Source organism: Taeniopygia guttata, chromosome 1A (genome assembly GCF_048771995.1).
Source record: "Taeniopygia guttata chromosome 1A, bTaeGut7.mat, whole genome shotgun sequence".
Lineage (NCBI taxonomy): Eukaryota > Metazoa > Chordata > Aves > Passeriformes > Estrildidae > Taeniopygia > Taeniopygia guttata.
In genome coordinates this window covers 33,344,329-33,365,148 of record NC_133025.1, presented here as the reverse complement: position 1 = coordinate 33,365,148, position 20,820 = coordinate 33,344,329, and the positions used below count along the sequence as shown (strand labels likewise).

General features: G+C 38.3%; 1 protein-coding gene across 19 annotated transcripts in view; it reads left to right on the top strand.

Annotated features, from left to right (window-relative positions):
- The window catches only part of GRIP1 (glutamate receptor interacting protein 1), a 328,821-nt gene that overhangs the window by 172,793 nt on the left and 135,208 nt on the right, over positions 1–20,820 (top strand). For 2 of the 19 annotated variants that reach the window (XM_030259223.4, XM_030259160.4), the window contains exon 1: positions 374–7,464. The exons of 16 other annotated variants lie outside the window; for them this stretch is intronic. In XM_030259223.4, coding sequence (XP_030115083.3) covers positions 7,410–7,464 — 55 coding nt within the window. In that variant the 5' untranslated portion in view covers positions 374–7,409. Of the gene's footprint in view, positions 1–373; positions 7,465–20,820 lie in introns of those variants that run through there. One more of the 19 variants, XM_030259197.4, reaches the window with a different exon arrangement.

Here is a 20,820-nt window from a genome sequence, read left to right as displayed (position 1 = left end):
TTCCCTTCATCTTGCAGAGGCTTGAAGCTATTGCCAGTCAAAACTGCTTTTGCCATCCTTTCTTTTTGCTACATCTCTTGAGCTGTAATATTCCATTGCCATCCTTTTTGACCATATCTTGAATATAAAGATTTGCACATAAAAACTTGCAGAGTTAATTCCTAAAAAAAATCTCTTGTAGTAGATTAAGTGACTTTACATTCTAGACTCATACCTCCAAATACACATTTTGTTTTCTAGTGCAATATTCCAGTTTCATGGCTGCCTAATAGGTTGATAAGAATATGGGAACAAAGCAGTATAGTTAGATAAAGGTACAATTATTCCACTTTTGTTTAAGTGATTTTTAGTAGAATTTTTTTTTTTTTTTTTTTTTTTTTTTTTAATGAGAGTAGAAGCAGCTGTTTTCTGCTAAGTCTCTGCTAAGAGAGAGTTTCCGCTTCCAGTATGGTACTTTTGAGGGAATGCTTAGCTTTGTTTTGTTAGAGACTGATGTAGCAGTTGAAAGGTCATCATTTTAATTAATTAAAAAAAACCTCTACAAAGTACAAAGCCTTACAGAAATTGTAATTACAGGAGTCTTTAACCATGTAGTCCAGCATGTGGAAGCTACTTGTAAGACAGAGTCATCCTTTAGTTTTGAGATTAGGTTAAATCCCCAAGCCTGTAATTATATGCATGTGGCTGGCAGGAGCCCATGCTGGGCTGATTGTGTTCAATGAACAGGGTCGTTACTTGCTGTTTCTCTCCATGGGATCTACAAGCATCCTGGAAAGCACAGTACCTAGTGCTTTCACTGCTGCTTCTGCTGACAGGGCAGACAGACTGCTTTGTATTTGGTTTATTTCATTTTATTTTGACAGATTTCAGGTTTTTTACTGTCAGTTCAGAACATGGAAGGACAAATTATTAGTAACACTCCAGAAAGTGAGCACTCTCTTCTGTCATTGTAAACAAAACCAAAGAAAGGGTAGAGACGTGTCCGTACTAGAAATGCAGCGGTAACTGATTTGTATGCTCTTGATTTTGTGAAGAGACTTGATGCAAGGTGCACGTGGGTTGAGGCAATCCTGAGCACAAGTACAGGCTGGGCAGAGAAGGGATTGCGAGCAGCCCTGCTGAGAAGGACTCGGGCATGTTGGTTGATGAGAAGCCCAACATGACCCAGCAATGTGAGCTCGCAGCCCAGAAGGCCAACCCCCAACCTGGGGCCAGCAGGGCGAGGGAGGGCATTCTGCCCCTCTGCTCTGCTCTGGTGAGACTCTACTGAACCCAGCTCTGGGGCACTCAGTGTAAGTACATGGACCTGGAGCAAGTCCAGAAGCCCATAAACATAGTCCTGGAGTACCCCTTCTGTGAAGACTTGGCTGAGAGACCTCAGGTTATTCAGCCTGGAGAAGAGAAGGCTTCAGGGAGAGCTTAGAGCACCTTCCAGTAATTAAGGGAGCTTAAAAAAAGAGAGATGGCATTTTTTTGCATGGACAGATAGTGATGGGATTAGGGGGAACGTTTTTAACCTAAGAGAGGAGGGATTTAAGTTAGATCTTAGAAAGGAATTTGTTATGGTGAGGGTTGTGAGACACTGGAACAGGATGCCCAGAGAAGTTTTGGATGGCTCATCTCTGGAAGTGTTCAAGGCCAGTTTGGATGGGGTTCTGAGCAACCTGGTCTAGTGAATGGCAGTGAGATTGAATCTAGATGATGTCTAAGGCCTGTGCCAACCCAAACGATGCAAGGATGATGATGATAACTTGTTTCTGAAACAAATTTCAATTTAGTTGTGACTATGTTGGAAGTTACCTTTGAGAGACTACAACATACTTCTGCTGCTAAAGTTTCTAATTTTCATAGTGTATGCAGCATCTCCACATTTTCCAAATCTTTTAAGCCTGTAATTATTTTTAAACAAATATTTGTGGCTAAGAAAGAGTGGAAAAAGCTGACCAGTGTGTTTGCTAGTAGCTGAAATGAAGTGAAAAGTCAAAGTAGTACTCAAAGGTTTTTTTAAGCTATTTTTCTAGTAAGAAACATCTCTTAACCTTTGTATAGCAACACAATTTCACTAAAACGAACAGGTTTAATTTTTTGCCAGCAATTGAAACAGACTGGTAAGATAAAGATTTTTTTGTAAATCTCTGGTGTGGTATTCTTGTAAAGGGTAATGTAGGCAATGCTGTTCCTTAGGTTGTGCTAAAGGGTAATGTTCAGTGGAGATTATTTTCATGTAGAAAAGATGTATGTCTTCTCTCTCTCCTTTAATACTACATTATAATTTTTTAAAATATATTGTTAAATCAGACTTTAAAAAAAGTAAATTAAAATGTGAATCTGCTGTGTAGTAAAACACTTGAACAAAAAGCCATCCCCGGATGTGGCAATATTGACTGATTTTATCACCACTTATTTAATATCTACTGATTCAAAAATGTTAACATTGCTTGGAGCAAATAAATGAAGATTTTGGTGGTTTTTAACTTGTAACCCCTAAATTATTTTTCCTAATCTCTTCCTAGGCAGTGAAGCTAAAATACTTGTGTAGTGCTATGCAACAGTGTTTTGGCATCAACTTAGATCTTTAACAGATGTATTCCTGTCATCTGTTAGCCACTTGACACACACACGTCCTTGCTTTGCAACATGCTGCACCTCGTGCTTGACGTGTTCTCCAGTGAGGCTCTTCTGAAGCCAGAGCAGCTTTTATGACTCCTAATGACCTGTAAAGCATTCTGCTGCAGTGTCTGCGTGAAATTACCCATCAGTGTTGCAGAGATGGTTATAAAGCTAGAAAATAGCTGCTGTAGTTGATTTAATAAAAATGTAAATTTAGAACATCCTCCAAATTATGCAAAGCTGACAAGTTGTCTTTTTTGATAATCTGAGCACTGGGGAATAACAGGGTGTCTTTATTTCACTCGCCTTTTTATTCCTTCTCCCTGTAGTGAAGGGGAATCTTCCTAATAGAGCAGTATTCATTGCAAAATGCTGGACTGACTGAGCCTGCTGCTGAATGGGAATACAGCTCTTCTATTTGGGATGAAAAATTTTGTTCAGATAGGCATTCTGGTATTGTTATAAGGTTGTATCAAACACTATAGTGGAAGTGTTTCAGTTTTCAAACCAGAAGTATCCATATAGCAATTTGTTATTTTCAGAGCTAAATTAGGTCTTTTTGTTCCTTAAAAATCTGACTTTCCATTTGACTAATGTGGTAGATGCCAGTGGTAACTTGTAAAAAAAAAAAAAACTGACTTGTACAAAATCCTTATGTGTTCACATTTCATAATACTTCATTTCAATTTTCTAATGCAGGTAGATCCAGCAGATATCAGTGTTTCTTCCTGACTTGATATCTGCATGTCTTTCTCGTTGCCTTAATGTTTTACTGATACTGTTGTATCATCTCTGTGCAGACATCTCTGTCTGCACTGAACCCCATGGGTGGCTTTCTTTAAAGGTCTGGGTCTGTGGTGAACATTGCTGTGACTAAATGTGTTCTCTGTGGTGCATCTGCTTTGCTGTGGTCACACACAAACTTAGGGCATAAAGAAAAACAGGAGCATGCGACATCCAAAACCAATTATAGCAGCTCATGTGGACAAATTCCCTGACAAGTGAAAGAGGGGATGGTGTGGAACTGGTTTTAAGGTGTTGTTCAGTCACTGTATGAAAGGAAATGTTTGATACAGCATGAGTGGAATTATACCTAGGGTGTCTTCCGGGTTTGTATATTCCTGTGAAACAGAAGGGTGTGTATTCTATGTAAGAAGTACATTTTTTGAAAACTCTTTTTTTCCCCTGAAAGACAATTTCATATTTTGCAGAATTTGTATTCTTCATTGAATACTGGTTCTTTACAGAAATTTCCTCATTGTATCTGAATGTCACACTGTATAAAGATTTTAATCTTCAATTTAATTTAGAGACATTTTATTACTTTTTTTTTATCCTACAGAGAAGTGTAATAGATAGTAACATTTTTTGATTCATTTATTTCAGCTAATGTGATCTGATAAGATTAATCAGAAGTTTGTGTTAAATAGGATACGTATATTACACTGCCTGTCTTACCGTATGAAAATATAAGCTTCTTTCATCTAGTGACCTTCTACTTAGGAATGAAAATTCAGTTGATAACATATTTGTGTGTTATATATTTAAAAATAGTCTTTCAGACTTCTAAAAAAAGGAGTGAATACAGCAATAAAAGTGATATAAATTCATGCTGCTGCCCGAAAGGATCACAATGAAAAACGATTTTTACAGAAATGAGTCCAGAGAAAATTGTCACTATATATGTAGCTGAGTTAATTAATAAGGAAGAAATATAATTAATAAGAGTTTAAGCTGTGTTATATAGACTATAAATAATTTTTAGTATGTCTGAGTGTTTTTGATTTCCTAATACTATATTAGATACCTTTTTGTTTTTACCTCCTCTGCCCTTTTTCTTCCTGAAACCAGCTGATTCCAGCTACAGAGCTGAATGAATGACACTTCAGAAAATGATGGCTGTCTTTGGAATTTTGAAACATTTAAAAACCACAAAATACTTAATTTGTTAAAAAAATACATATTAACACATGAGGTATAGTTAAATTAATTTCAGGAGTAGGACTTTGGACAAGAACAGTTGTGTTAATCCTCATAATTGTTGTCCTGAAAGAAGGTGCTGAAAGAAGGTGATAAAACTATGTCTATCATGAGTGAATATTTTAGAAATTGTTCCAATAACTGGATCTTTTTTAGACCTAGCAAAAATGAGGAAAAAATATGCAGTATATACAATAGATAATTATGTTCCGTGCTGGATTTGAAGTATGAATTCTTTGTCTTCTGAAACCTTTTCGAGAAATTCAAATCCATACATGACCTCCCTTGGCAAGGACAGTAAAATTGTCTGAAGAAACAAAAGCAAAAAAATTATCCTATTGACTTGGTTGGAAGTGACTATTGCTGTGCTTCAGAGACTGCTTAACATACACACAAGCTAGAAGTAGTAAACAATACAATAAGCTTTTTGGATCAAGGAATTAATGTATCCTTTAATTGTTAGTAAAGCTTTATCTGACCAAGTCTGCTGCAGGTTTTGCATATATATCACAGTTTCTGTACAATTATTACAGTTTTACACATTTCTACCTAATCCCATTGGGACTCAGCATTTCCTTACCTAAAGTCTTGATTTTCCTCTGGTGTCTGAAGTTTTTCTTTTGCAGCCTCTTAGCTCTGAAACTGTCCTCTGTTTTTCACCTTCTGCCAAAGGGGCTGAACCTTGAAGTCAGATCACAAAGACAAGCAGCAAGCTGCTCTTCCTCATGGTGTAGGTACAACCTCTTGCCATTTTCTGCCCAGCAGAAGTCTTCAATTATGGTAATATTGCACAAAAGTGGACTCTTGATTTGAATCCTGCTCACCAAATTCATCTTCTTTTGAAGGGCAGAATGAGCCCTGCAGGCTCACCCAGCACTGATGCTGGCAGGTTCATATGCAAAGAGGTGGGAGTGGAGACCTTACGGCCTAGAGTAGACAATGTGGACCCTACAGCTGACTGGGAAGAGTCAAAGAACAAATGTTAGGGCTGCCAAACGATCATCTTGGCAGTGTCTTCTGGTTACCAGTGGGTTAAGGGCAAGTGTTCAAACTAGTCTGCCTGGGTCCAGCAAGGTTTATGGCATCGAGGTCAGGCATCTGGCAGATGAAAAGGCAGTAATAAAGATTCTGGATGCCAGTCTGCAGAATGAGAGCAGCAAGTATGCCCTGTCCATCCTTGGCCAGAAGTCTGTGGTTCCAAGGATGGAGCCATCGGTTCACGCCTTCAGGTGCATCTGCTGTTCTGCTGGTTGGGTTTCGTGTCTCTCTGGTACAAGAGCAGCTACAAGAAGCAATAACAAGGTTGGTGAACAGATGACTCGATTACTCCTATCTGGTTTTAATGAGAATGAAATAAAATCTATTTTCACCAGGTTTGTCTAGGCAATTGCAGCGGTGCTGATGGAATGTTTCACCTTACCCTTGGATATATGGCTATTGCTCTAACAAATAAAACAAAAATAAGAAAAACAATCACTGTAATAGTAGTTTGAGTTGGATTTCTCCTGGATTTCTCTCTCTGGTGGTAGAAGATGTGCACCATGACACTGGACCATAACATTAAATACAGTGGTGGATAAAAGATGGCAGAAGATAAACTAAGTGATTTTGTAATCAAAGCGTGTGAATGGGACAGAATATATGAAGACAGTTTAAAATATATTGTTCAAGTGAAGCATAAATCTTGAGAAATAAATAATTATCTGTTGTTCTTAAAAGAGAGTATCTGGTGCAGGACTTGGAGTTTGTCCATAGATTTGATATGAAAAATTCTATATGGAATATTTTGGTCTGCTTGCTTGGTTTTTAGAATGGGTATGGAGTTTTGTCCATAAAGGTGGTATGGAACTCTACTTTAAGTGGTATGCTCTGCTTCATAATTTTCTGGATGGATAGTAAAAGCAGGTTAATTTGCTGTTTGAATAGGCATGAGGGCATAAAACTCCTTGTGAGCTGAAGAAATCTTACAAATGGTGCAATATTTGGCCAGTTCAGCTGCTCTAAAATCTGCTCTCTTTCCCTTTAGTGAACACAGAAGACTCGATTCGCTGTGTGTTTTCTATTCAGCATAATTTCATTTTTGTTTGATCAAATGCTTGGTGGTCCTGCCTACACACAACAATCCATCAATTCCCTCTACTCTCTCCCTCCCCCTGTGGTCTGTGCTCCACCGGCTGTAATATACTTGTCTACAACTGTCAAAAAGCTTTCCTGGTTATCAAATCAGGCTTTTTCTTTTTTCTTTCTTATAGATCAGTAGGATTGAATCTTTAATATGCTTTGATTAGAATATTTCCGTTTGAATGGGCTCATTATCTCCCAGAAGTAGGATTCCTGGTGGTTTTGCCCTATTTATCCAGAGGAGACACTGAGGGAAAGGATAGATACGAGGAAAGAGGAGAAAAATCACCATGTCTTGTTGAAATGTGGGGCCCTTTGCCTGGCACAGCTACCATCACTCCCTGCAGGGTCAGGAAATGCGAGAGGCTGGGGATGTGTCCCCAGAGATGTGTCCCTCTAATATCCGTGTCTGTGTGTGTGCAGCTAGATGCTTTCTAGCTTGTAAAGAAATATGGCTTTTTAAGCCCTGCATCTCCTGATGCAGGTGGTGGTGACGGCGCTAGTAGTGAATGACACAGCTTTGCCAGATGACACGGAGCTGATCTCTGCATCAGCCAAGAGGAATTAAGCTTTGTCACTCCCCGCCGGGGCTACCTTTTGCCTGGTATGTGCGGGAGGAGGAATTCACAGGCTGCTGCTGCTGCATTCACCCAAGCAGAGCCCCGAGCGTGCTTTGCCAGGGGAGGCAGGCAGCCAGAATGATAGCTGTCTCTTTCAAATGCCGCTGTCAGATCCTGAGGAGACTTGCTAAAGGTAATGTGCTTTCCTTCTTACTCATTCAGGGGCTCCTTTGCATTCTTCCGGAGACACAGCCTGATTTTTTTAGTTTTAAATATGACCGTCCTTCCAATGTACTGTAAGGCAACAAAGAATTCCTGATACGGGAGGGTGTAGGAGCTCTTTCAATTAACATTCCTACATGTCCCAGGCTGTGGTCCTGCTAGGAAGATAGATCCTGGGGTTGGGGTTTTTTTTCTTTTTTTCTTTTTTTTTTTTTTTCTTTTCTTTTTATTTTCTTGCTATTGCTAGAAGGAAGATTTTTTTTTTCCCCAAGTGAAGTGCTAAAGTTATTGTGGGGTGTTATTGTTTTGTATTTCTGCTAACTGCTGAGAGGCATCCCTTCTGGGTCAGTGCATGCTCTGCCTTACGAGGAACAACTGACACTGCTGTCCTGGACCTATATCCAGGATGAATTTCTGTTGTTTCATGTCCTTTATGAGCTATTTTTACCTGTGCTTTAGATGCCGAAGGCTGTTGTGTGTGACGAAGTAGGGATAGCAGTGTGTGGTTTTTTTGGGCTGCACTCTCATGTCACACTTTTGAAGTTAATTTGCCTGTTAGAGCAGTATGCATTTTATCTTACTGTAAATCTTTGCAGTCTCTCGTTTTGCTCCGAACTTTAAAATACTACCGTGAGTCCTGTGTGATTGTTAAAGCAGATATGTGAAAACCTGCCTAAGACACCTTCCCTACTCAGGAATGATCATACCTTATTTTCTAAAAATAACTTTAATTTTTTTTTATATGTTATGTTTGGTAATTTTTTCCTTCTCTGTGTAAAAGGGTTTGATTTGGGATTTTAGCTTGATGTTTTGATGGAAACTTCCAACATTGTAATAGCATTATATGTCTGCAAATAAGAAGCTTCTATGTTTTTATCATGGGTGCTGTGTAATATTTAATGGCTGTTACTGTGCAGCTGGATAGACATCCATGTGTGAATGAAACTATTTTTATCAGCTTACCTTGAAAAATCAGATATCTTTGATTATTAGTCAGGATAGCTCAAAATCAATTAGTGTTTTATTTTGCAAAAGCATGAAAAGGTAGCATGCTAATACAATGAGATTAGTAATAGGAAAAGAGAAGAATACTGCAATCAAACTTATATAAGCATTTTGCTTTTATTTAGATTGCTCAGTGGGGTCACGTTGTTCAAAACATAGGAACTTAAATATTTATTAATCATCCTCTCAGTAGATTTGCTTCTCTTTCAAATCTGTGCTGGGTAATGCCTGTTTTTCTCATTTGTGTAAAATGTTTCTATTCTGGTAGCTCTATTACATGTTTATCACGTTGAAAGTCAGTGTATTCTCTTTTTCTGGTGTGAGCAGAGCAACCTTTTTGTCTGCTGATGTCTTTATCAGACAGATCTGGGCAGTAATTTAGTTACTGATGAGAGTGCTTGTTCCACTTAAATACAGTTTCCCTGTGAATAATCAATAATCTAATACATCATAGCCATCTTAATTATTTCATGCTTCCATCATTCAACAGAACTCAAGCAAGTGGGTTTTTTTCTCTCTGAAATAATCTTAACTACCATTGAGACTCTTTGCTCCTCCCACTCCCTCCCAATAGGAGCTGGCATGATACTATTGATTTTTTGCATTAGTGTGCCTTATGCTTGTCTCTGGTTGATAAAGAAAAATACAGTGTAGAGGTATGTTAATATATTCTTCTGTAAGCCATATGCACACTGGACTAGTGTTGCTCTCCTAATTGACAGGTTCCTGAATTTTCATTGTTTTGAGTGAAATCTTTGGGGTTTTTTTTATCTAATTCTCTGGGTTTTTTGGCCTTGGGTTTTGCATCTCAGACAACAGTTATGGAGTGCTTAACACAGCCTAGCTGAGAAAAGAGATGGGCCTTCACATTATTACTGTGGACAGGATTCTTGCCAACAGCTGGCAAACTCCTGCTGCTGTATCAGCTGGAATATCTCCTTCTAACCTGCTAGGCGTGGGTTTTTGCACATTCATTGAGGTCCTTTGCTCCAAAAGCGGTTTTCCTTGCTTTAGTACTTGCCCTGTCTCTGCTAGGGTCTTTTTCTTCTGCACTAATCCTGTAGCTTTGTACAGTTCCCAAAATAATTACTGTCTTTCAGGCCCTATTGTGGTGAAAAGATACAAGTGTGCTGCACAGTAGATTAGTGTCTTGTGTTTTTAATCAAAGACGTGTGGTTAACTACGCATCAAAATGTGGAAAGATCTGCTTTATGTATGTTGTGTCATTTTTCATGCCTGTCTTGACAAAATAAGCTTGTAGCTTCATTTCCTGTTGTCTTTCAGATAAACAGAGATTCCTCATCTAGGCAACTGAAGACTCTCTAAAAGTCTTTCCAGTAGGGAGGTGTTCAGGCAATATTTTATTTGACAATAATTGTACTCCTCTCTTCTTGTATTACACCTTAACCTTTCAAAGCAAAAAGAAGAGGTTATTTTTGTGTTTCTTTGCATTGTTGCATGTACTTACTTTGTAATTGAAACAAATTCTGGCAGGAGAATCTTCAGAAGTGTTGTGAGCTAATTTCAAGGCAAAAATATAATTTAGTAGTGGGAATACTCTCCAAAACCCAGTCAGTACCCACTCCTTCCCATAGTTGTGAGTCAGAGCCTGCAACAGATAACCCTTACCTCTCTTGACCTCACCTCCATGGTCATCTTCAGATGGGAGCATTAGTCGTCTTCTTTGTTGTCTGCCTTCAAACTTACACCATTCATAGGAGACAGGCACAATTATAGAATCATAGAATGGTTTGGGTTGGAAAGGATTTTCAAACATCTTCCAGTCCAGCCCCCTGCCCCTCAGTTCTGCTTCACTGCTGCCCCTGCCCATGCATTCCTTTTGTACAGTATTGCCTTTGTAGGTACGGGTGCTACTGTGGCTGCTGCAGCTGCTGCACAGAAGTCTTCTTCTGTATTTCCACAGAAAATGGAATCACCCCCTCTTAAAGCAAAAGATGTGGCAAACAAGACGTACACAATAATTATTCATGCAGGAAATTAAGAAGACTGTGAGATTAGGTCCCTTAATGTGTATTGCATTTCAGTTTTGTGAGTCTTTATTTTGGAGGTCAGTACATTTTCAGTAATGAAATTATGTTACTAAGGTCAGACGAAGCTTCATATTTGTGTCCGTTCACAAGCAACCATGAAAGAAAAGTATTATGTTATTTGACTATGCAATTTGCAAGATCGATGCTATGTGAGACTTTTCTCATAGCTATGGAGACATGATTTGAATTTAGATTTAGTCTATCTAGTTAAGAACAACAACAACAAAAAATCTGGTTGTGTTGTTTCTACACTAGTCTGTTGTTTCTGTGCTATTTTTCTGTTATGCATTTTTTAATAGCTGTTAAAATGTTTATTGTGGATGGGAGTTTGTGCTGTAATTACCTGGTTTCTTTCATTAATAAATCTTTCATACTTTTATATTTGAGCTGAAATATTGCTAGTTCAATCTCTTTTTATTGTGATTATTTATATGTATTTGAAACTCTATGTGTATGTATATACATTTTAAGCAATGTAGGAAGTAGTGAAAAGGTTCTGAAAAGAGAAAAGGTGTTTTCTTACCATATTTGGTACTAAAATTTGCACTGAGAAGAGAGTTTTGTAATTCTTATATATTATTTTAATTTTTTATCTCCTTTCTATCCCAAAAGAGCATGGTAAGCCAAAAGCTACATTAAGAATCTGAAGTAGTAGCTGTTTTTATAGTTTTCACTATGAGAAGTACTGGGCTCAGAGAGAATGGTAGCTTACATTTGGACCAAGTGAATATAAGGAAAGGGCACATGGTAGTTGTAAGAGCAACCACAAATCTGCACTTTGTACAGCTGCTTGTATTGTAGGATTATTTTTTTGTGCAGTGGAGAAACACTAGGGTTTTTTTCCAACCCAGTTTATTCATATAAGATCTTTGGCATTGAACAGTATGCTGTGCATATCAAAGAGCCTGTGGTAATCCCTTCGATTGCATATGTATGCTAAATAAAATTTACAGTTATTATGTTAAGTACAACAGCGAGGAATATACATATATAGCATACAATAGTGAAAAGTTGCTGAAATATGTAGGCTAGTCAGGTTTACAGGTAAATTAACCACCTTATAGTTTAAAAATTGCCTTTCAAGTAGTGCATTACAGAGCCTTGGCTGTGGTTAATTGATGTATGGACACCTTTGTGTTTTCCCTTTATTAGCCAAAAAAAAGTACTTTTAGGAAGCTGTGTCTGTAGTATAAAGTTGCTCACAGAAATGGGTCTCTTCGTTAGAGTCAGGAATGCAGTTTTGCACATACACAGACCAGTGAAGTTATTCTGGATTTTATTATAATGGAAACAGAATAGGAGCACTCTGATAAAGATGTCAACTGTTGTTACACAGGGCAGAGTGTGAGGAGTTGAGTGGAATGCCTCTCACCCATCAAAGCTTTATAGCCTATCTTCAGGATAATTTATCACCTACTGCGCATACAGATCCTTTCTGCAGACGTATATTTTTATTCTCCCAGTATGTTTCCAATACAGCGAGATAAAGCAAGCTTTAAAGGCAAGATGCTGCACTCCATTTTACAAGATGATCAGTTATCTAAAAATTGGACTGGGGCCTAAAGCATCAAAGGAAGATTTCTGAATGTAGCTGGACGTAGGTTATACTTTGCTTTCCCCACAAGCAACTACAACATGGACAAAGCCAGATTTTTTTTTTTTTTTTTTTTTTTTTAAGTATGGAATTAAAATGGTGTTTAAGACTCGACATTGAGGCTATAGAGTATCTTATTACAAACTTGCTAGTGTTTCAGAGACTCATCCCAGGTCACCAGTCTTTAAATTATTTCAATAATAATTCTGATTAAGTGGTCTCTTTTTGCCAATATATTGCTTGTAAAAATACAAGTTTAACTACTAGAACTGAGTCAACAGCTTGCTTTGAGTGAAGCAAAAATCACAAATACCAATATCTCTAGGGACTTTTAAACACAGGTTGGTTTCCCGTCTTTCTAAAATTAGTTCTGAAGATTCAGAAAACTCCTAAGTGTCTGGTAAGTTCTATAAATAGGCAGTCTGTAAGGATTTGTTAGCTTTATGCATTTGGTTGGGCTTTCAGAAATACACTTTGAGGTTTCTCATACTCAACACCTGTTTATCCAAGTTGTCCATATCTCCAAGTTTTTTGCATTTTATTTCTGAAAGTGACTTCTGTGCTTCTTCTGATTTAGTAAACAAACTACAGTGAAAGAATAAAGAGTAGAAGCAAAATCTGGAAACTTTATTTTCTGCTGGCATGGGGAACTTCAGGGCCACCTCCAGAGTTGCAGCCCTTCCTCAGCCATTAGTGGGTACTTTGTGAGAAGACAGGAGAGAATCCACAGGGAGAGCTGTGGACATCTGTCAGCAAGGGAAGTTCTGACATTGTAGTAAATACAATTTAAAAAACAACCAAAACAAAACAAAAGCATTCCTTGGTACTACTTGGAATTTTTTGGTTTGTTTTCTTTAAAAAACAAAAAATTGTTGCAAGACTTGTTTGTCAGATAAGAAAATGAAGGCAAAGAGTGGCCATGACATGTTTTATGTTATTCAGTCAATCCATGCTAGTCTTGGAGACAACCCTGTCCTCCTACTCCCACTTGTTCATTGCTGGTTAGGAGCAGTTACTGAAGTTGGCAAAGATTATGAGAGTGCAGAGAAGACAATGCATGACTTTTTCACTTCTAGATTTTTCACCCATTTTGACTTTTTTATTTGCACTTAAGAATGCCTTTGGCCAGGACTGTTTTAGGATTGCTTTGAAATTGTAAGTGCCTGCATTATGATTGCTGAAGGAGGGGGAGAGAGATGAATTTTTGTTAAGATGTTCCTTCTATAATTGGTATTTAGGCTTTCCAGCACTGGGTATGTGAAGAACAAAAGAGGCAGATTTATTATGTTTAATGAGCATTATTAGTTCGCAATATTGTCTTTTTGTTAAAAAGAATTCTTTGAACTTATTGTTGTAAAAAGTAATGAAAGGAGAAAGGATTTTCTCTTCTAGAGCAAGCCAATCACAGTTCACAAGTTCAAGCAATATTTCTTCACCACTAATATATTCAAGAACTGGCAAACTCTTTATTAATTATTCAGGATGATGTGAAGCACAACAGCATACTAACCAATCTGTGTGATGCTTTGACAAAAAGGAAAGACATAAAAATACTTTCCAAATCCAGCATGTACTAGTTAAAGTAGGAGCACTGCTGCAGCCCTTATGGTCTGAGGGTGTGAGTGTGACTGGAGTTCTGCAGAGAAATTGTTTAGTTTAGATAAACAGATATAATTGCATACAGGCATCTGTACGGTGTGAAGAGAAAGCTGAAGTCCTATCAAGAGATGTTAGTTATCTTTTATCTATCAGATACTACCAGCTGGTTTCTGATGTGGCTGCTCTGATATCAGTTATACACGGAAAACATGGGAAGTGTTTTTTTTTTTAGCATGTGTAGTGCTACCTAGATGTTTTAGGAATATATTGCAAGCTGAGGCTCCAGGCGGAAATGGGCTCTGGTTCCTTGTGTGAAGAATGGACTCACTCTCTCATGAGCTTTATATAATCTTAGTCTGGGGGTCTGCTGCATCTGAGAAACACTGTGCAGCAGGGTGAGAGTATACCTGCCTTCTGAGGCAGATTTCTGCATCTTAATCTGTCTCCCAGCATGGCTCTGCTTAGTAGTGCCCCATCTGCATTTCATATTGTGGTGCTGCTGATGTGCTTCTGCCATGGGAAGGTCCTGCTCTAGGGATGGCCCCTAAGCAGGCGAGTCTGTCTCTGTCAGCATAGGTTACAGCACCTCTGCAAGCAGCTGTCAGTAAATCAACAAAGGGTAATCTCATTTCTTCTGCCCTATCTGCATTCCCTGCAGGAGTTCTACGGGCCTGGGGAGATGGCTGCTCAGTGGGGCATGCAGGGAGGACTGCCCTGGTTGGAGAATATCACATTGGGCCAAGTTTTAGCAAGTTGCAAGCAAAAAGAGAGTGGTTCATAACATGTTCCTTTTTTCCTCAAGGGAAAAAATATATAAAATTTTAAAAAATGTATTAATTTTATAAATTAATGGAACCTTCTGCATCAAAACTGATTTACCTCAGTGTTACCACAATCACTGTCATTCTTCACTCTCACAGAATCGTTTAGGATCATTTAGATTGAAAAAGACCTCTAAGATCGTTGAGTCCAACCACTGCCAAGTCCACTATTAAAACATGTCCCTAAATGCCACACCTACACATCTTTTAAATACCATTTCCCTGGGCAGCCTGTTCCAGTGCCTGACAACCTTTTCCATGAAGGATTTTTTTGTATTATCCAATCTAAGTCTCTCCCAGCACAACTTGCGGCCATTTCCTCCCATTCCTCCCATCCCATCACTTTTTACTTGGGAGAAGAGACCAACCTCTACCTGTGTACTTTCAGGTAATTGGAGAGAGTGATGAGCCTCTTTTCTCCAGGCTAAACACCCCCAGCTACCTTAGACGCTCCTCACAAGACTGGTGCCCCAGACTCTTCACCAGCTCCATTGCCTTTCTCTGGACATGCTCCAGTGTCGCACTATGACATGAAATAACTCACGCATTTACTCAAGATGTAAAAGAAGGAGAAGAGGTAGTTTTATTTCTGATCTCGTAATATATAGAGTTCTAACAATGACAGGATTGGAGGGTGAAATTGCCACCTCTCCAACCACGTGGGCCAAACCAACAGTTTATCAATTCTCTCTTCTTACAAAGAAGAATGCAAAACAATCATTATTTACATGAACGGTGCATGAGAAACTCTAGTAGAAATATGTAAACATCAGAAGGCATAGAAAACTTTTGAAAGAGCAGGGCAACAGTCCAGCACCTCCCAGTCTGTGCTGTAGTGAGGGGCCCAGAACTGACACAGGATTCAAGGTGTGGCCTCACCAGTGCTGAGTACAGGGAAATGATCACTGCCCTGCTCCTGCTGACCACACAGTTTCTGATATTTCAGAAACTGCAGGCCAAGTCCTGTTGGCATCTTGTAAATGTGTGAACTTCTAAAGATACTCATTCTTTAGGTCTCCATTCTTCTTTTGGGTGTTTGCTTTAAAACAGCACTTCTGTAATATTTAGGAACCTTTTAAGACTCTAGGCAAAAGTTAAAAGAAAGCTTCAGCCCAGAATGTTGTTATTTCAGAAAAAGTATTAGGTAAGTCTCCACTGCAATTTTCCATCTTATCCCTTGAACTGCTCATGTGCAGTTTTTATTAATGCTTTTGGGAATTACGTTGTTATTAGAAAAGGAGGCTTTCCTAAAAGTGTATTAGGGCAGAAAATTTGCTCCAGATTGGACTGATTGCAAAAACGACAAACACTAGACATAGTTTTGTGGGGGAAAATATGTTACTGGAAATAGTGTCGCATCTAACAGGCTTATTCTACCTTTTCTTGTCAACAGTGAATAGAGAAAGATGTTAAGCAAGGAAATACCAGCTATTCCAGTGACTGCATTACCATAGTGCATTGGTAAATGTCACCAATAAAGCACAGCTTAAATCCATGCTGCTCTTAAGGAAACATTTATACTTTCAGGGAACTAGAATTTGACAGCCCTGTCTGACAGAAGAAATTGTTTCTGGCATTTAGTTTTGCTTGGTTTTTGTTTTGTTTAGTTTTGTTTTTCTGGGCATCCAGTATGTGTTGTGACCTCTTAAGAGACCAGTGCAGATTTGCAAATATCCTGTGGGCATGTTATTCTCTGCTGTATCACAGGCCAGTGATGAATAACAAAGATAAAATTTCCTACCATGACAGGAGGCTTAAGTTTTGATCTGTCATTTCCTTCTCCCCAGCAGTCCAAAAGGAGGGCACCTTTAAGTTTTTTAAGCTTTCCTGTGACAGGGTTTATATGGTTTTTTTACCTTTACTGACATGCTTATACACATAAATTCCTGTAGACCTAAGATAATGTGATATTGTTATATCACCTGTAGGTCAGGAATCCGTTTTGCTTAAGCTGAGCATAAACTTCCTGCAGATTTTGTTTCATTGAGCTAAAAGGAGTTAGGAACTGAGATAAAACCAGTCAGCCTGAGCTAGTATGAACAGTTCTTTTTTACTGAAAAAAAAAACTCCACAAAAAAAAAAACCCACAAAAAAACCTCCACAAAGCTTGAAAGTAAAAAGAAATTACATTCTTAAAAAAGAAACAGACACCAAAACTTTTTATTTAATGGCTGTTTCCTCAAAGAATGAGAAGGAACAGAGAAAATGGGGATTCTAGTTTTGGTTTTGTTTTACTACTTAAAAAAAAAAAATAGCAGGAAAGTGCAGTGTTGGTGGAGGAGTTCCTTGGGAAGTTCAGCAGTCCAGATGATTGTCTAGTTACATTTTGTCTCTGTTTTCACCCCGGAGCTGTGTAATGCAGTGATAAATGTACCCAAAGGTCACTTTTACTCAATGTTCCACAGCTTCCAAGGTAGCAGGAGCCTGTCCTGATGCACAAGTGGAAGGTAGGTCATGCCTTAGGAAGCACTTGAGTTCCCTTTGTAGAAGAATACTGTTTCCTCTTCAATGCTCCTGTTATGGACCTCGTTGGGACGGTTCAGGCAAGGCCACCAAACCAGCAGCAGCAGCAGTTGTTCCTGCAGACGCCCATGCGAGGGCCACTTCCTATGCACATATGCTATGTAATATTGAAGAGCAGCTGCTCAGTGTTGGCTGACAGCTGCACTGAGGTAGGAGCTGTAGCCCCAGGGAGTAAGGCTGACTTCTCTCTTACTGCATCTGTGGCAGTAGCGCAGTGTGGAGATCTCTTTTGTCCAGTGTAACAGAAAATCTTCATCACTTACTTCCTGCAGGAATGGGAGTATAAACTCTGCCCTTATTTTTCATGGGATTCTCACTCTCACAATTTATCCAGACTGAGAACTTGGAGTGGTTGGGCTGGGATGTTCCCAGTACTGAGCTTTTCAGCTGTCTCCAAGATTCCAGATCTCAGTGTAGCCATAATTGAAATGTTTGTTAACAGTTCTAGACAAATCAGTTTGACTTTCAATACATATTTTAGACCTACTGTGTTGCTATGGTGTACTCAGTGTTTTGGTGGTGGTTTTTTAACCTGACTGTCAAAAAAAGTGCCTTTACCTTTGCAAATAGGTAGCTGGGTAGGAGAGATCTCAAAGGTAGTACTGAATCTAGGCTATTTCTTTTTCATGGTTTCCAAGAGAAAAGGGAAAAAACTTCCAAACATTTTCCTGATTTCTGTCATTGGACAATTGGGAAGGCTGGATCTTCTTGAATGGGCATTGGCCACGTGAACCATTTCGAAGGGGTTTACATGTTATGTCTGTACATCCAATGCGTTTTGAAAATGAGGCCAACATGCTGAGGCAATTTCTCAGTTTGTCAGGGGTTCAAGTAATGCTCTCGGTAGCATATTATAATAGATGACTTAAAATACATTTGTGAGATACCAGCTGTGTATGGAAAACTTGGAAGTTACTTTGATGGCATCTTCAGTAGAGAATTTTAAGCAATATTGTCTTGATACTGATGAAATATTATGGACAGCTGCCTTAGAAGAAATTAGGACCTGAGTCGACATTTGCAGCATAATGTCCCAGTGAAGGTACGTACCATTGTGCGTCCACTCGGATGCTCATTCACAGCATGATAAGTTTCTCTCCTTCAAGTATTGCTCAGGAATTATGGAGGAGCCAAAAAATTACTGTAATGAGCTCCCCCACCATCTATTTAATCATAATTAGTCATAGAGTAATGAAGTAAGTGACATTCCTGTGGTCTTTTCACAGCAAATTGTACTATCCATGTTACCATAAAAACAAAAGAGCACAGGGATGATGTTGGAAAGAGCAACTGGCTTGTGTTTATGTTGGTTCCCCATAAGTTTCCCAGCCTGTCCCACAGTGACATCTTTGTCATGCCAAAAGATACCAGAAGAGGTGGAGCTTAGCAGCCTGTTTGAAACATTGTCTTTTCAAACATTTGAGTGATTCGTGGTTAGCGGAAAGAATTTTCAGATTCTTTTTATTAATCTGGTTTTCTACTTGTTTTCTTAAACTGTTCAAAATGACATTTTCAGATATTTTGTTGAGATTTCACTGTAAGCCCAAGTTTGAGAATCATAATGTGATTTGATTTTATTTGTTTAATTCTGTTAACATTTGTGGTTTCGTTGTGATTGAATGTGAAGAAAGAGGATAAAGAGTGATTTAAACTAAAATAATTTTGTTTCTTATTCAAGAGCAAAAGATCTATCTCATGTGTTGTATATATACACTGCTTTATCTTTGAGACATCAAATGCAGAGATATGTGAAGCCTCTGCCTTTACAGATGGAGGGAGAGGAATACTTGGAGATGTCAGAAATTGTGGTGAATAGCAGAAAGAGTAGGCAATTACTGTTCAGAAACAAACTTCAGGATTGGTTAGTGTTGATTACAAAGCTGAAGAAAACACACCAAGTGATTCTTGGAAAGTTACCATGAACAATTTACAAACTAAGGAAAAAATCTGTGTATAATTCTGACAAAACTTAATGAGCAGCATAATGGGCAGAAAAATTCAGTGAGGGGCCCATGAGCTATTCAAAGTTCATGCACTGTTTTCAAGGAGTCTGCAAATGAAATGAAGAAGAGCAAACTTCTGTTCTGAATTTAATTTTCACTGTTATGGAAAGTACTAAAACAACTGAAAATCATAAAATATTGACGATATATATGTTTGTGTAAATATACAGGTGTTTATTTACACACATGTGTGGCTGCATACATACAACTGCTATCTTACTGCTGAAGCCAGATGTTGTAGCTAACAGTTCAAATCCCAAATAACTGCAGTAAAAGATTTGAACAATGTAGGAAGGAATCATTCTAAATTTTAATTTCCTTAGAAGAGTGAGATAAATCTACAACAGTCATGTTCACTGCAACAGTCACATTACTATTACTGTATATCTGCAAGCAAAAAGGTTGACATTTGCTGAATCTGTAAAGATGATTTTTTAATGGATTAATTCAGAGTATAAAAGAATAATATGAGAAAAAGTGTTACAGGACATTGAATAGTCAGTCCCAAATTCATAATTCTTTGAGAGCTGAAGTTATGAGAACTAAGCGATAACCACTGGTCTTCCAATTTGGATGATAAATATAAAATAAGTAAAACATAGTAGCTTTTCAGCATTTAACAAAAGATTAATAAAATTCTGTTCACTACATAAACATCATAAAGCTTGAAACATGGTAGCTAATCCTTCTTCCTTAGGAGGAGGATTACCTGCTACGTACTTTATGACATGGATCTCATATTCCCCTGCAAATGTGGAGGGGGAAACATGTCTGCACTTTTAAGGTTTTAAAAATTTTAATTATTGAGTTAAGATGAACAAAATCAGGCCTCCCCAATTTCAAGATCAACTTTGTCTTAAATAGGAAGAGTAGCAAACACAGATTGTGTAAGCAAAACAGAGGGAATGTGCTTGGATTAAAGCTTCTTCATCCTTGTTTGCAGTCAGGGTGTCATTGGGATATCCAGGAATGTTCTCATGCAGAGAGCATGAAGCTCATACATTTTTATCTGAGCTGCTGAAATACAAAGAATGTATGGTAATTTATTCTCTTTGCTGGTTTTCATTACAAGGGTTTTTATACTTGGTAAGCCTTTCCTGCAAAGGGGAATAGTCTTCCTGTAAATGTAGGTTTTGTGACATGAATCCATGGGGACTGTCTGTCTGATTTGAAGTTGCTAATGGATTCAGCATATTGCTGAAGCATTTGCTCATCTAATACCACCTCCTTGAATCATGAATTACATTCAGGTTTTCTTCTTGGCCTCCTTCTCTTCAGCTTCTCCTTTCTGTGCCAATGCACAGAATGCACATCCAAATCTATTTCTCTGTTTCTAATCTTAATGGTTCAGATTTGGTTTTGAAAGCTGTTCTTGTTTGGTTTTCTCTGTAGCTGTTCCAACGAAGTTTGGAAAACCAAAATTTTAGGTGCAAATGCTGAAAATCTGAATGCATACTGTGCTCTAGCCCCAGGTGTCAGATATACGAAGAAAGAGATCCTTTTAGTAAGGAAAAGCTGGCCAGGATATGATTGTGAAGGTTTAGATAGTTATATATGTATTTATATATATATGGTTGTATTATACAACCATACTTACGAGATATGTAGAGATGCTTTGTATTTGATGAACAGCATGGCTGTGCTAGACTGGGGATCAAGCAGCTACCTGATAGTTAATGTTGGGAGAGCATTTCTGCAACTCTGTCAAATCAGATAGGTAAGAAATCACAG